This window comes from Eulemur rufifrons, chromosome 5, assembly GCF_041146395.1.
Source record: "Eulemur rufifrons isolate Redbay chromosome 5, OSU_ERuf_1, whole genome shotgun sequence".
Lineage (NCBI taxonomy): Eukaryota > Metazoa > Chordata > Mammalia > Primates > Lemuridae > Eulemur > Eulemur rufifrons.
Window position 1 is genome coordinate 31231997 of NC_090987.1, and position 14641 is coordinate 31246637.

Consider the following 14641-nt stretch of genomic DNA (forward strand, 5'->3'; position numbering starts at 1 on the left):
CCCAAATTCCATGCCATCAGATGGAAAATTTGAGTGTCATTAGGACTGCGTATTCTCACTGCTATGCTGAAAGCATAAGTAGCTGCAGACTGGGATCTCTATGTGGATGTGTTTATAAATCTCTGCAATGAAATTTCTCTATGTGGATGTGTTTATAAATCTATTACAATGAGATTATTGAAAGCATACATCAGGGGACTTCCTATCTGTAAGAAGAATAGGCACCAAATAAACATTTCTTCTGAACATTTGTGTGAATGTCTCCTTACCTTGGGATGGTCCTTAAACTTAGCATTCATCAGTCTTTAAATGATTCAGCTATGTTTTCAATAGCTACTTAGAGAACATTTATAGCTCTATACTTAGAAATGATCTAATTAATATTTCTAAACAAAAGTGAAAAATCTAAGCCTATTAGTGTGAGTCCCATATATCTCAGAAAACACCCCTTTCCTTATTATTAATCTGGTCCTGTTTCTGTATTTATGGAATGGGTGTGAATTATTCTTTAGCTTTGATTCCTTATGAATCCTCTGGCAATATTCCAGGATTTAGTGGGAAATTATATTTCTCTTTTTACATTTCCCATTAACACTTCTAACAAATAAGTCCCCTGAAGTCTTTAGTGGCCAGTCTGAAAGCTTGTTAAGGGGCCAGGATAGAAATGCTGTTACAGAAACTCCATGGCCTGGTTCCATTCTGCTGCTTGTGCTGTGGAAACACAGTCTTCCTTACCTGCCCCACCACCTGGTTGCCATAGCAATTAGGCCAGCGTGGTATGTCTACTTGTAAAGTCTGCACAGTTGGAGCAAGGAGTGTACCAACCTCGACCGTCCATTTGAAAATTGTTTATTTCAGCTTGAGAATTTCTCAAGACATAAACACTGGAGACAATAATGTACACCGGTAAAACTGAGTAGGAACAGTTCTGTTAACACTCTAGGTTGCAAAGTGACAGCTGGTGACTTTTGTGAGTTGCATACAATTAATACCATTAGCCGGAGTGGAAAATTTCTACTGCTGGGTAAATACTCCCAGGCACTGGCCAGACAATGAGTCTAAGCAAAATCTTCTGAGCATCTTAAAATGTGATTGCCAAAAGGTTAGGTTAGCAATTTTCCTTTTTAATATTCAAAACGAGTGGTGAATGTGGAGGGGGTGATTCTATGTCCAGACTAGAGGCTACGGGCAAGGCCCTTTTGAAATTTTAGGCTGCTAATGTAATTCGGGGAGTTTTTACATTTCACGAGGCTGCCACATATGCCTCGGAAAAGAAAATTTAGCTGAACACCTAAGTCCCCACTCTGCCACTAACATGCTGAGAGACTGCGGACAAAGAACAATCTCTTTGTGCTTCAGTTCCTTCAGCTGTAAAATGAGAGATTTGGACGAACTGTAGTTAAGATCTCAGCCAGCTCTGAAATTCTCTGATTCTATGAGGGGAAATTATGCAATGGTGAGGCTGAGTTTCAGCTGGGGCTGTGGACGGCATCCCTTTGTTTTATGGTGGTACATCACTGACCAGTCCGTTTAACGCGAGTCATGGTTACTTTGACTAGGCTGGTCAAGAAACCCTTTCCAATTTCTTCCCTGTTTGCTCGAGGGCCTTGTTAGGGCATCTCAAAAACACTGTTTTAAATAATTTGCAGAGAAGCTAGTTAAAAAAAATCCTCTTACTTCACACTTCATTAAATTGCTCCACAGGCAACACACTCGAGCATCCATAGCTTCTAGGAAGCATGAGATGAGTTAAATAAAGGTCAACACGTAAAATACAATTGTCCTCAAATTCCTATGGCACCGTTTTCCTCTCTAGTCTTTTCCACAGGAGTTAAAATTTATATTACACACATGGAGACTTTATTGCCATGAGCATCTGATAAAGAAAAAAGAGAGTTATTCTAGAAAATTACTTGGGAAAAAGACCAAGAAGTAGGAGAGGAAGTGGAAAGCAAACATGTAGAGGGGAACAGACATTCAGAGAGTGCTTACGGATCGAAGGCTGCAAGCAGGAAGTTCAGGAGGAGGCTGATGGACTGCTCCACGTGGATTTGGTGAGTGGTTGGCATCCGTTTGTTGAGCTGGTAAAAAATGGTGGAGAGCACAGCCTCCAAGCGGGCCACGTTGAGTTCTATGTTTGGGTCCAGATTGTTCAGGGCGTTCTCCCGCAATGCTTCTATGACATTCCAAATGTCCACCAGGTGCACTACAATTAAATCAGAGTGAACATGTCAGCCCCAAATGTATGGAAGGCAAATACATTACTTTACCTGTCCATCTGCCCTGATTTTTCTGGGCTTCTCACCTGCTGTCAGCTGTCATGGGGTTGACATAAATAAATAAACATAAACTATGCAATATACAGATTGTGCAACATATAGACTGTGCAACATAGACGTGGTGTGCAATATATAATAGCAAGCAAATGACTTCCTCAACACCACAGTAGATAGATTATCCACTATAGATTGTTTCTAATCTTCACAATGGCCCTTGAAATATGGCTGTTATTACCATGTTACATGTAAAAAAAAAAATCTGAGGATCAGGGAAGTTAACTGACAAATGTAAAGGTTCAAGGCCAGTCAATGGCAAAACTGGTATTCAAATCCAAGTCTACCTGGTTTAAAAGCATTTCCCAGCTGTACACACTGCCCCCTCCAAAAGAAGAGAAGACACTTAAATTCTGGTGTTTGAAAGGATATCAAAATTGCATTTGAGTATTTAAAATGTTTTCATTTATTTTTATGTTTTTAAGTATTATGCAATTTACAATAAGAAAAAAAGGAAAGCTAAGGCAGCCAGGAAGACCAGGGAAATAGGAAAAGTTATTATACAACACAGCAGCAGAACTAAGTCACAGATGACTTAACTAATCTGGTCAAGAACAAGCAGTTTGTTGGTTACGTTAGTGACTAGCTGATTTAAATCATGGTTACTTTCACTAGAATAGTCAAGAAATCTGTTTCTACTTTCTCTCCTGTTTGCCCTGAGGTCTTATAATGACAGCACAGAAACCATTACCACGACCAACACAAATGACCATGTCCATCACCTTCAAAATTTTCTTGTGTTCCTCCCCGTCCCAAGAAATCAATAACCTGCTTTCTGTCACAATTTTCTAGAATTCTGAATAACTGGAATTATCTAGTGTGCACTCTTTTTTTTAAAAAAAAAATTGGATTCTTTTACTTTGTGTAACTATTTTGAGGTTCATTTATGTTGCTGCATGGATCAACAGAGTAAAGACTGGTGGTGCCTGGCACACAGTATACAATGCATTATATAGAACAAATGAATAATGTGAGTCATGTCATAAAAAATATCAGTATATCTCTTATTTGGAGCAGATGAATACAAATCACTTAGCAACTAAAATAATTAAATATGTATTAGATTTTGAAAAATTCAGATTTAAGTGATTTCAAATTTGCAACCTTCTCTGTGTATCAAAAATATTAATCCACAAGGAAGTTATTTGTATTTCTTAGCATTATTTATTCAATTTTTCAGTTTAGCAAAGAAGGCACTCCCAGAGAAATAGCATATATGAGAAAAATTTATGTGTTTATTGAAATTATTGAGGGGGAGAACTGGGATTCCTCTAATTATTCTTATAGATTTGATCTGCGAATCCTCTGGATCTAGTTCTTGGGATCCGTCTGGGTGCAAGATGCAAAGAGAACAGTGATGATGACATCAGACCTATCATCCTGCCTGGTCTCTGTGACTATTCTCACCTGATTCCTGGCTATGGGTCATGTGAGGAGCATGGACTGTGAACTTGAACTTAGGAGGGTGATGGCTACAAGCCAAGAGAAATAGCTGCTGGCAGAGGGAGGGAATCTGGGTGCTTAGGTCTCTCCCGGTGAGCCTTTGTAGAACATGGGGTTCCTCTCAGAATTCCCAGGAGTGGGCTCATACAGGCTCATGGGAGTGACCATGGGAGTGCCCAGCATGCCCACGTAAACATTCCTCAGGCACTTGGGCCTCAGTGTGCACAGCCTACACTCATCTCTCCACTCCAAACGTGCCTGCTCTGGGGTTCTCTCCCCTGCTGAATGGCACCACCTCTCCTGTCTCCTATTCCAGCTGGAATCTGGATTTCATTCCCAGGTGTTATCAATGACCAAGTCTTATGGACTCTATATCTTCTAAATATCACCTTAATCCTGCCATTTTCATGGACACTTACTGCCAGCACCAAATTCCATCATCCAATGCTATCAACATTGTCTCTCATTGGTTGACTGCTTCATTCTTTCCCCAGTCCAATTCTTTCTGAACTGTAAATTTGACATGTCACTTTCATGCTGTTTAAAGTCCTTTAATAACTTCCCATTCATTTGAAATCCAAACATGGCTTGCAAAGTTTCTTTCTCTCTTTTTTCGATCTGGCCCCTGCTTACTTCTCATCTACATCTTATCCATCACAACTTACTGTCAACTCTACTTGCTCCAGGATGTCTTTGTGGATCCCCCATCTCTAAGCTTTGTACCCCTCCTATGTGCCACCTTAGAATGTTGCTCTTCCCTATCACAGCATGTCATGGGCGCTCTTGTGTGGACCAGCTGCTTGTCTGTTTCCCGCTTCCCACTCTGTATTGTACGTGTCACAGGAAGAGACCATGTCTGTCGGGATAACTATTCACACCCCTAGCATCCATCACAGTGCCTTACACATCACAGGAGCTTAATAAATGTCTTTTGACTAAATGAGTGCATGACAAAGAAATGACAAAACAGTGAAATAGGGTTTTCTAAGGATGCATTTGATTTCTAAAGAAGCAATAGGGCATAGCTGTGAAGAACCATACGAATATTGGTTTGAATCCTAGGTATACTGTCAGTCATGTTACTTAACTTCTCCTGAGCCTTCATCTTAGAAAAATGAGACTAAAGAAAGCATCTACCCTCAGATGGTTACTGTGAGGATTAAATGAGATAATGCCTGGAAAACACTTGGAATAGGGCATGTCAAGTGGGAAAAATACTTGTTTATTATCACGGGGAAATAAAACATCTAGAAATAATATGAAAGTTATTAAAAATAAATATGCCCATATTTGTGTCTCCACACATTCAAAGTCTCACTATAAGAAAAAAGAAAATACTAATGCTGGCTGTGAGAATAGGTAATTATAAACAATTTTTTTCTTTTTATTTCAAGATATTATGGAGGGTACAAACATTTTGGTTACATTTTATGTCTTTGCCTCACCCAAGCCCGTCCCCTCTGCAATGCTCACCATGTCCATTATTTAAAGAAAGCTGGTTTTCATAATTACATGCAAGATACCATGGTAGGGCCAGGGACTCAATGGCAAAGAATGCAGATGTGGTTCCTGCCTTGGGGAGCTAACATTCTGGTGGGGACACAGATGTGACCCATATAATCACACAGAAACAGGTAATCAGAAGTGATGACATATGGTGACACACAGGGCGCTGGGTGCAAAATGGGATTATGATGTGGTCACCATAGGGCCAGGGATACAAGATAAGGCTGGAGGAGCAATGTAGCCATGATAAGGATTTTGCTCTTTATGCGGAATGTAAAGACACGGGTTTTAGGTGGGAGAGTGACAAGATCAGAAATGCAGCTTAAAAATATCATTTCTGACTTCAAGGGAAGAAAGGAATGAAGATGGACAGATATGTAGTGGGAAGTAGCTGGAGCCTATTGTTTTAGTGCAAGTAAGAGACGGCGGTATTTTTGCACAGGGGGGGCGGAATTATGCAGAAAAAAACTGTAATCATGCATATGGTCTATTTATTTTCCAGGGGTGGCACAATGGAAAGGATTCAGATTTTGAAGTTATAAAAACTGAGGTTTCATTCCTTGCTCCACTAATTACTGTAAAACTGGGCAAGTTATTTCACTTCTATAAATTTTATTATTCCTTTTTTTTTTTAAATAAACGAGGAAAGTGATGCCATCCAGAGAAGAATTGTAGTGAGGTTAAAAGAGGAAAGATATTTACAAGTGCTGATCGTGGGGCCTGGCACATAATAGGTGCTCAACAAATGATGGCTATTTGTGTTAAAATAATTAAACACCCTCTGACCTAAAGCCATGCTATGCTATTTATTATTAATTTATAAGATCTATGAGTCTAAAACTAAGGTTTAGCTGAGTCTCCCAAATTCCATAAATTAATCAACCCATAATTTTGATCATATTAATATTACATGTGTGATATAAAAGAAGTACAGACCATATTCCAGCCACAAAAGCAGATACTTAGTCAGTTTAGTTGTCATAAATTCTGAGTTAGTGGAGTTTAAATTGATTTTACTATATTGGATAAATTAGAAATCCCGTGAGGAAGGCTCTTTTTCATAAAGGTTCCTTGGAAACTTAATTTCATTGGTAACTGCTTTGGGAGGTGTAATCTCAGCGCAGAAGGGTGTACGATCTTGGGCAGTGTTGGGTTCTGCTATTGGCTACCCCTAGCATTGTGGGCAAGTCACTTCACTTCCTTAAGTTTCAGTTTCCTCATCTGTAAAATGAGGACAATAATAATTCCTCCATCATGAGTTATTTTAGGGGTCAAATGAGATAACCCACATAAAGCACTTCACATAGTGCCTAGTGCATAATAAGCATTCAACATATATTAATTATTATTATTGAGAAACAAGTATCATAAGCCTTTTGCTTATTTAAATAGAAACAGTGAGAAATGCTAAGTTGAGATTCAGCAAGGAAGTTATTAAGAAGTCTGTTTTAAAAGTCTGACAGTTGTATAAACACGTTGCTTACTGTTGTGCTAGTAAGTCATTTTAAAAAATGAGGACATTTAGCCTGTGGAAAGCATTATGGAGGTATCTTAAACAGATTCAAGTAGACCTGCCATTTGACCCAGCAATCCCATTACTGGGCATATACCCAAAGGAAAAAAGGTCATTCTTTAACAAAGACACATGTACCTGAATGTTTATAGCAGCACAATTCACAATAGCAAAGATGTGGAAGCAACCCAAATGCCCATCAATACATGATTGGATTAGTAAGCTGTGGTATATGTATACCATGGAATATTACTCAGCTATAAGGAATGATGAAGATACGACATCTCTATGGTTCTCCTGGAGAGAATTGGAACCCATTATATTAAGTGAAGTATCCCAAGAATGGAAAAACAAGCATCACATGTACTCACCAGAAAATTGGTTCCCCTGATCATCACCTAAATACACATCTGGGAACAACACCAATTGGATGTCAGACTGAGGTGGGGGGCGGGGGAGGGGATGGGGGTATGCCTACACAATGAGTGCATTGTGCACCGTTTGGGGAGTGGTAACACTTGAAGGTGCTGACTCGGGAAGGGGGGTGGGGAAGGGAGGGATATATACCTACATGATGGGTGCAATGCGCACGACCTGGGGAACAGACACGTCTGGAGCTCTGGCTTGGGGGGAAAGGCGGAACAGGAGCAACGTATGTAACCTGAAATTCTGTATCCCCCATAACAAGATGAAATAAAATAAAAAAAAAAAAAAAAATGAGGACATTTAGGTTGTGCAATAATGATTAAGAATCACTAGATGGCACTGTGCATATTTTACTAAATAGCTATCAAGCTTCAACTGTCCACCATAGAGAACCTGCTACTAAGCACAGAGGATACGAAGTGAGGTTCCCTCATCTATGCAACTGCATACATTTTATATTATTAATAATATACTAGGCAAGACAGTTTGTGTATTGAAATTACTTAGTTAAAATTAACCATATCAAGAATGAACAAAATGTATTCTTGAAGTAGTACTTAGTATTTCATAGAATCTTAAAAGTAATGATACTGGTGTCAACTTCAGGTGTTAATTATTAATACCTAAGAGATTGTTTTTCATCAATAAATGGAAATAGTTGAATCTTCAATAGTTTTCCATAAATCCAGGCAATCTCAGGTAAGAAAGGGCTGTCAGTGTGGTGTGGGGAAGAGTTGCAGGTGGACAGAGAAGAGTTTGTTGATCTCAAGAGATGTTTCTTATCTATTTGCTGATGCTTACACTATTCTAATAGGAGAAGGAGTCCTTAGTTCATAATTAGATATGACTTAAATCCAAGTATCCCTGGGGAAAGTGATAAAATGACAAACTCAGTTATACCTAGATAGAAATTACTGATGTCATAAATTTATTAGAAATAGTAGAATCATATAAGTAGGGTAAAATATGGGAGAGAGGGTACAGAAAGGATAGGAATATCAAAAAAACAACTTCAGGATTTAATCTATTTCATGATTTAGTCCAGGGCCAGCCTTTCCTGGACCCCAGATACAAGGTCCAGGTCACTGAATCTAAGCATGATGTCCTTTTCCTAAAGTACTTGGAGATCTCAAAATCCTCAAACACAGCCAGGCATGGTGGTTCAGGCCTATAATCCCAGCACTTTGGGAGGCAGAGGTGGGAGGATTGCTTGAGGCCAGTAGTTTGAGACCAACCAGATGTCTCTACAATAAAATTTAAAAAAAGTTAGTTGGGTGTTGTGGTGCACACCTGTAGTCCTAGCTACTCAGAAGGCTGAGGGAAGAAGATTCCAAAATTTAAGAGAATGGAAAAGAGTTTTGACAAAACTTTCCAGGTGATTCTGACAGCCACTGATCTATAAGCTTTTAGAAGGTCTCAAAGGGCTAGCAGCTACACAAGGTCAGTAGACAATCATCTTATAGTGACTTGCCTTTAGTCATTTTGGACTAGCGATTCTCAACCTTGACTGCACACTGGAAACACCTTCAACGTTGTAAAATGGCTCCTGGTGACCCTGCTACTGCTGGTCCAGCATCCCACTTGGAGTAGCAAAGCACAAGCTTTTTAGAAACACAGTATCTCAGTGCCCACCCCAGACCCAGAGATTCAGAATCTGCACTTTAGCATCTCCAGGCAGTTTGTATTCACGAAAGTATTAACACAAGAAGCACTGCTTGAAGTCAGCAGTTTGCAGTCTTTTGGCATCAAGACAAACCTAGCTTGGTATATAGGTTGTGGGGTGTGTGGCAAGAAGCTGATTACTACAAATTAATTTATGCAGTTCAAGAATGATTTATATAATTATGTAATACACATGATTTTAGACAGGTGTGAGGTGTACGTACATCTACAAGAAGGTCACTCATTGCATTATGATGTGCTTTCCTATTTAGGAGAAAAGGGAATTGCAGTTTGGCTGGGAATTGAATATAATCTGTTGATATGCCATTGGGAATATATGTATCCTCTTGCATGTGGACAGTGTGTGTGTGTTTGCATGTGCACCCATGCACACGGCCTCTCAACCCCCACCTTGCCTCCCATGCTTAAAGTGACCGGTGTTTGAGGTTTTGTTATGACTTGTTTTCCCCTCCCTGAAACAAGCAGGTAAACGCAGGGAGAGTTCTGTAGTTAATTTACCCATCAAATCTCCATAGCAACGAAGATAGGTTGTTTTTCCTGAAAATTCATCCAGTTCTCCCCTCCCCAGATGTAAATTTCCTGACCTTCAGTGCAATAGTCGCAGCATAAATTTTCTATTGTAACCACACTCTTTAGAGTATGACATCCAAGTTCAGGGAATATTTCTGATTGGTTGACATGCTGGGTTTGAAGTGCCAAATTGTTGTCCTTCACATAGCAGATTCTTAAAATATGTTTTTTGGCTTGTAGAAAAGTTAATTATGGAGATTCATTCTTTTAGTTATCCAATGAAGTTCTCATGTCCTTAGAACTAAAAGATGAACTCACATAGAAGCATTGTCTTTTTCCTGCAACAACTCTCAAATGGAAATTTCATTCAGTATTCTAAATGCCAAGCAGACTTTAAGTAAAAATGCTTTTAAGGAGTTTCATATGTAGGTCAGGTCTCGCAGGGGTGGGATGTGAGGAGGTGGGGAGGGGAATGTAGCCCCTTGTGAGTGTTAGGAATGACTCTGAGTTCCTTATCAGACTTATTACCCTAAGCTGCTCACTGCCTTCCATCTCAGACTCTTGTAACTTCTTTCATACAATAAGAATTTATTCAGCCCTTACTGTGTGGCAGCACTGTCCTGGGTTCTAGAATTAGAGTGTACAAGACAGGCATGTCTCTGACCACGCAGAACTTATATATGGTGGGATAGAGATATTAAGCAAATCAATGCATTGATCATGCAACAATAATCTATTTCCCTCTTCTTTATTTTAAAATATTTAATTGACAGATAAAAATGATATATTCAAGGCACACAGTGTAACGATTTGATATTTGTGGATAAATGTATCTATTTTCTCTTATAGAGAAAAAATGGACTAAGCCTTGGATTCGGATGTTTCTTTGTTTGTACAATATGAATAATAATATTCACCTTTCTTATCTTACAGGTGTTCTGAGGACAATGAAAATTTACATGGGAAAACAGTAAGATGTAAAGCACTACATAAATTTTAGGCATCATTCTTATTTTTGAGACTAGGAAAGGCATTAAAATTTACTGTCCTCTTCAGGTAGAATATAAAACTTTTTTCCCCACAAAACATTATTTTAATTCTTTTCTCTACCCTCTGTCAGTTATATTTGTCCCTTCATACAAGCTTTCTTCTATAATTCAGGTTTGTTTTCCTCTTAATGGGTGAAATGACATTATAAATCTATGAGAGTTTGTGTCAAAGTGATTACTATTTTAGTTCAATTTCAGGTCAAATACCTATCCTGAGATTCAGAAAGCCTTAGCTCATTAGGAAAAAAAAATGAATACTTCAGTGTATTACTACTTACCATACTATCGCACACACAGGCTATACCATATGGAGAAAGACTGCCATATGCTTATACATACAGAGCGGAGAAATGCTGCAAGAAGCTAGATCCCATAATAGTTTCAAAGGAAATTAAATCCAACTAGTAATGTTTAAGGATCTAGAATGCATTATGGTTGATGTTAGTGGTGATTTCATGAAATATGAGCACTTGACCATAAAAGAGATTGTAATTCCCTTGGGGAGAGACACACTCAGATGACCTAACTGAAGATCAGCACAAGATACTATGTCATCACAAGTTCACATCCATGGTGCAGATTTTTTAAAAAAGTGCTACAGTAGCTCAAAATGCAGGGATGCTATTATAGGCTGGTGACTTTGGAAAGGTTTGGAGGAGGGAGTAAGGCTCAAGTTGATTCCTAAAACCCAGCAGGAAGTGCACAGATGGAGATGAGAAGGGAAGGGTACTCCGGGAAGAGGTGGATCCAGAGACCAATGGTACAGAGCAGCGAAGGAAGATGTGTGTTCAGATTTTGTATTGACCTGATAGAAAAAGCAGGGTCCACAACAAAGTAATCTTGTCTATTGCCCATTATATAACACTGTTCTAATTTTCCAGTGAGCAAACTCTCTATTTTTATTTTCTAAATGTTTACATTTTATTAAGAATTTGCATCTTATAAAGTTTAAGGCTTGGTTTCATTTTCAGACTGCTATGTGAACTAATTCAGATCCCCATCTAGAACCAACAAGTGTGGTGTTGAAAAAACTGGGCTGTTCTTTAGAGTTATGAGTGGGTCTCAAACTATGGTGTCTGATTCCATAGGCCTTGGGTGTGGCCAGGGCATCCCTAGGTGTAAGCAGCTCCTTAGGTAATTTTGATAGACAATGAAGTTTGAGAATCACTGCTATGGGGCATGACTTAAAGGATGTTCTTCTTGATAAGAGACAAGAAGAACAGGAAATCAATGCTCATTTGATTCAGAGGAACTTATTTAAAAGATATTACAAGAATCCTGGGAATATTGTAGTCAAGAAAGCAAGGTGCCAATTAGCCAGTTGTTAAGAGTTTTTCAAATAAATAATTTATTTCTATGCCCTTATTCAGGTCTCTTATCATGACAAAATAGTGTTTAAAAATCTGTTAGAGAGGAAGAACTCAATTAAATGGTATGCTTTGCCAGGGTCAACAAATGTATTTTGATGTGATTACATTGAAGATATTAGCCATCTCTCATATTAACCAAACACTGAAATCACAAAGAAAATGTTAGCAAAAGCAAAATTTTCAGATTTGTTTTCCATTAGTGAGCATGAGCTCACCTTTATAAAATGTGAACCCAAACAACACCTGAGTAGCTCACTGAATTTTTTGAAGTCTCCAATCTCAACATCTTCCTTGCTCCAAAACTCTGCTTTTATCGCTAAGGTATTTCTCTTTGGTAAGGATCTTTGGAGAGAAGCATCATACCTTTCAAAGATAACATTTTAGTTTTATTTTAATTTCCTGGTTAAGATGTAATAAAGCTTCAAGAATAGCTCTACAACATATTTTTGGTGTAAAATCAAACTGAATTATCATGCCAATCTTCAAAGACCCTGGCAGTACATCCATTGCCTATTAGGAAAAAGTATTCAGTGTTCTTTAAATTGGGTTTGTAGACCAGCATCATTATTCAAAATGAGGTATAATAATTGTTGGCCCAATAGCTGTCATACTGTAAATTAAAATTAACTAAATGCAATTGAACAATCATTTATTAAGCCTATTATTTTCCAAGTATTATACCAAAGATTGTAAAAATAACGAGAAGGTAAATGAAAAGAAAGATCTGAACGATAACTAATTTCTCATTGTCAGTGTTTAACTTTGTTCAGAATATACTTAATAACTTTAGAAGCAAGAGGATCTCATATCTTATATCCACCGTGGGTGGTCATTTTATATAGGACTTTTACACTTCACTGGATAACTTTGTATTGATTTCTTTAATGTGGTCTTTCCACTCCCTACCTTCTAGTGCCCTAATTTAGGCTTTTACTGCCTTCTACTTGGAAGCAAGCCTTCTACTCATTTCCAGTTTCTGTCCCTTTCTATCTACCCTAAGAAATATTATAAGGCTCAGCTCTGGTCATGCCATTCTCCACTGCCTATTGAGTAAAACCCAACATGCTAAGCATGAAAACCAATGTTTGGACTTCAGTCTACGAATCTGTAGTTTCGTTTCTCACTGTTCTCCAGCTTCTCCTATGAGTCCTATACACCAGCCACACTGGACTTCTTACAATTCCAGCCTATGCCCTTGGCCTTCTTCTATGTGTCTTTACCCAGCCAGCTCCCTCCATCAAGCATACCCTACAATCATGATCCCTCAAAGTGGACCACACACGCCATGTCCCCTATCAAGCCCATTCTGATGTTCTCAGCTAGGATTACTCTCCCCCTTTTGTTGCTTCCAGAGCCTTTCATATCTCCATTAGACCATCTGTGACACTCTGCACTTCCCACAGTTATTGATGGACAAGTTCTTCCTGCATTTTTTAGAATAGCCCATAATTGGACTTTAGGGGAAAAAAGAGTCCCTGATAGATATTATGAGCTAAATTTTCTGTTTAGGTTCATATATGTTTTTTTGGGGAAAGGGTCCATGGCTTTGATCAATTTCTCTAAAAGCTACATGGAGAGTAAGTTTAAGAACCACAGCACTAAATGATAGCATCTTGAGGACACAGGCTAAGTCTTGTTCAGCTTGGTATTCTTCATAGCTCTTTGCACAATACCTTGTTCAAACTGGGTGCTCAATAATGCTAGGTAACTGGGATAGAGTAAAGCACCTACGGCATGCCAGGCACTACACATAACCCCTAGAAGCTTTGCTTTTACCTCAGTATTCTAAGAAAGCTCCAGGAGGCTTATTAAGCATGGTTTCCTACAGTACTTTTCTTATTTCTCATGTAGTGACTTGAGCTATGACCAGAATCCTAGACGCCAGAGACCACATTCCAAAAGCAGGAGCATCTGCAGGGCTGGCAGCCATGAGGAACTGTCTTCTGCTTTTCCTTTGTAGCTTTTGATCTCACTGACCCTGCATCATGTGCCCATCTGGCCAACATAACCACAAAAAGACAAAGTACACCTGGGCATTGAAAAGAGTGAGTAAGCAGCAACCAGCTGTGAAGTGTTACTTTTTCTGCACTCTTCCTGTAGTGCATAGAAAATTGCTTGGGCAATGGGGCTAGCATTTGGGATGAAGACATGTCTAGGTGGTTAATCAGCAGTACATGTTATTTACAGGTATCCTGAGTGAGGTCTCCCATAAATCAACATAGAATAAAGAATATAAGGAATGTATCTTCTGTTAAAATGTCATGGTTACTATAGTTAATGTATTATACATTTCTAAATTGCTAAAAGACTAGATTTCAAATGTTCCTGCCACAAAGAAATGATAAGTATATGAGGTGAAGTACATGTTAATCACCTTGTTTTAATAATTCCACTATGTATACCTGTATCACATCACATTGTACCCAATAAATATATACTACTATTATTTGTCAATGAAAAATAAAATTTAAAAAAGTCAATAGAAAATAGCGATGAGGAACCTTGAATATTGAAAGTCAAAGTATGCAGCGGGTGATATTTCAGACCCATCTGTGTCCCTTTCCAAGTCTTCTTGGACATACGTCTTTCTCCAGCCCCTGCACTAGTGACTGGTATCACACAGACTTTAACCAGGTTGAGGTAGCTGCAACCAGACAGTGGATGGCCTTGAGCTGTTGCTGCATACTCTGATGTCTCATCATGAACACCTGGAACCTACCTAGCACTCACACACGTGCAACCCAGAAGCACACGGGCAACTCCTGTAGACCACCCTTGACCAATGCATGACAAAGCAGCTGAATCAGA

General features: G+C 38.8%; 1 protein-coding gene across 31 annotated transcripts in view; it reads right to left on the minus strand.

Moving 5' to 3' along the window:
* DTNA (dystrobrevin alpha) overlaps positions 1 to 14641 on the minus strand; it is a 341246-nt gene that overhangs the window by 90197 nt on the left and 236408 nt on the right. For all 31 annotated transcript variants that reach the window (XM_069468484.1, XM_069468481.1, XM_069468478.1 and 28 more), the window contains one exon: positions 1993 to 2206. In XM_069468484.1, coding sequence (XP_069324585.1) covers positions 1993 to 2206 — 214 coding nt within the window. The remainder of the gene's footprint in view (positions 1 to 1992; positions 2207 to 14641) is intronic.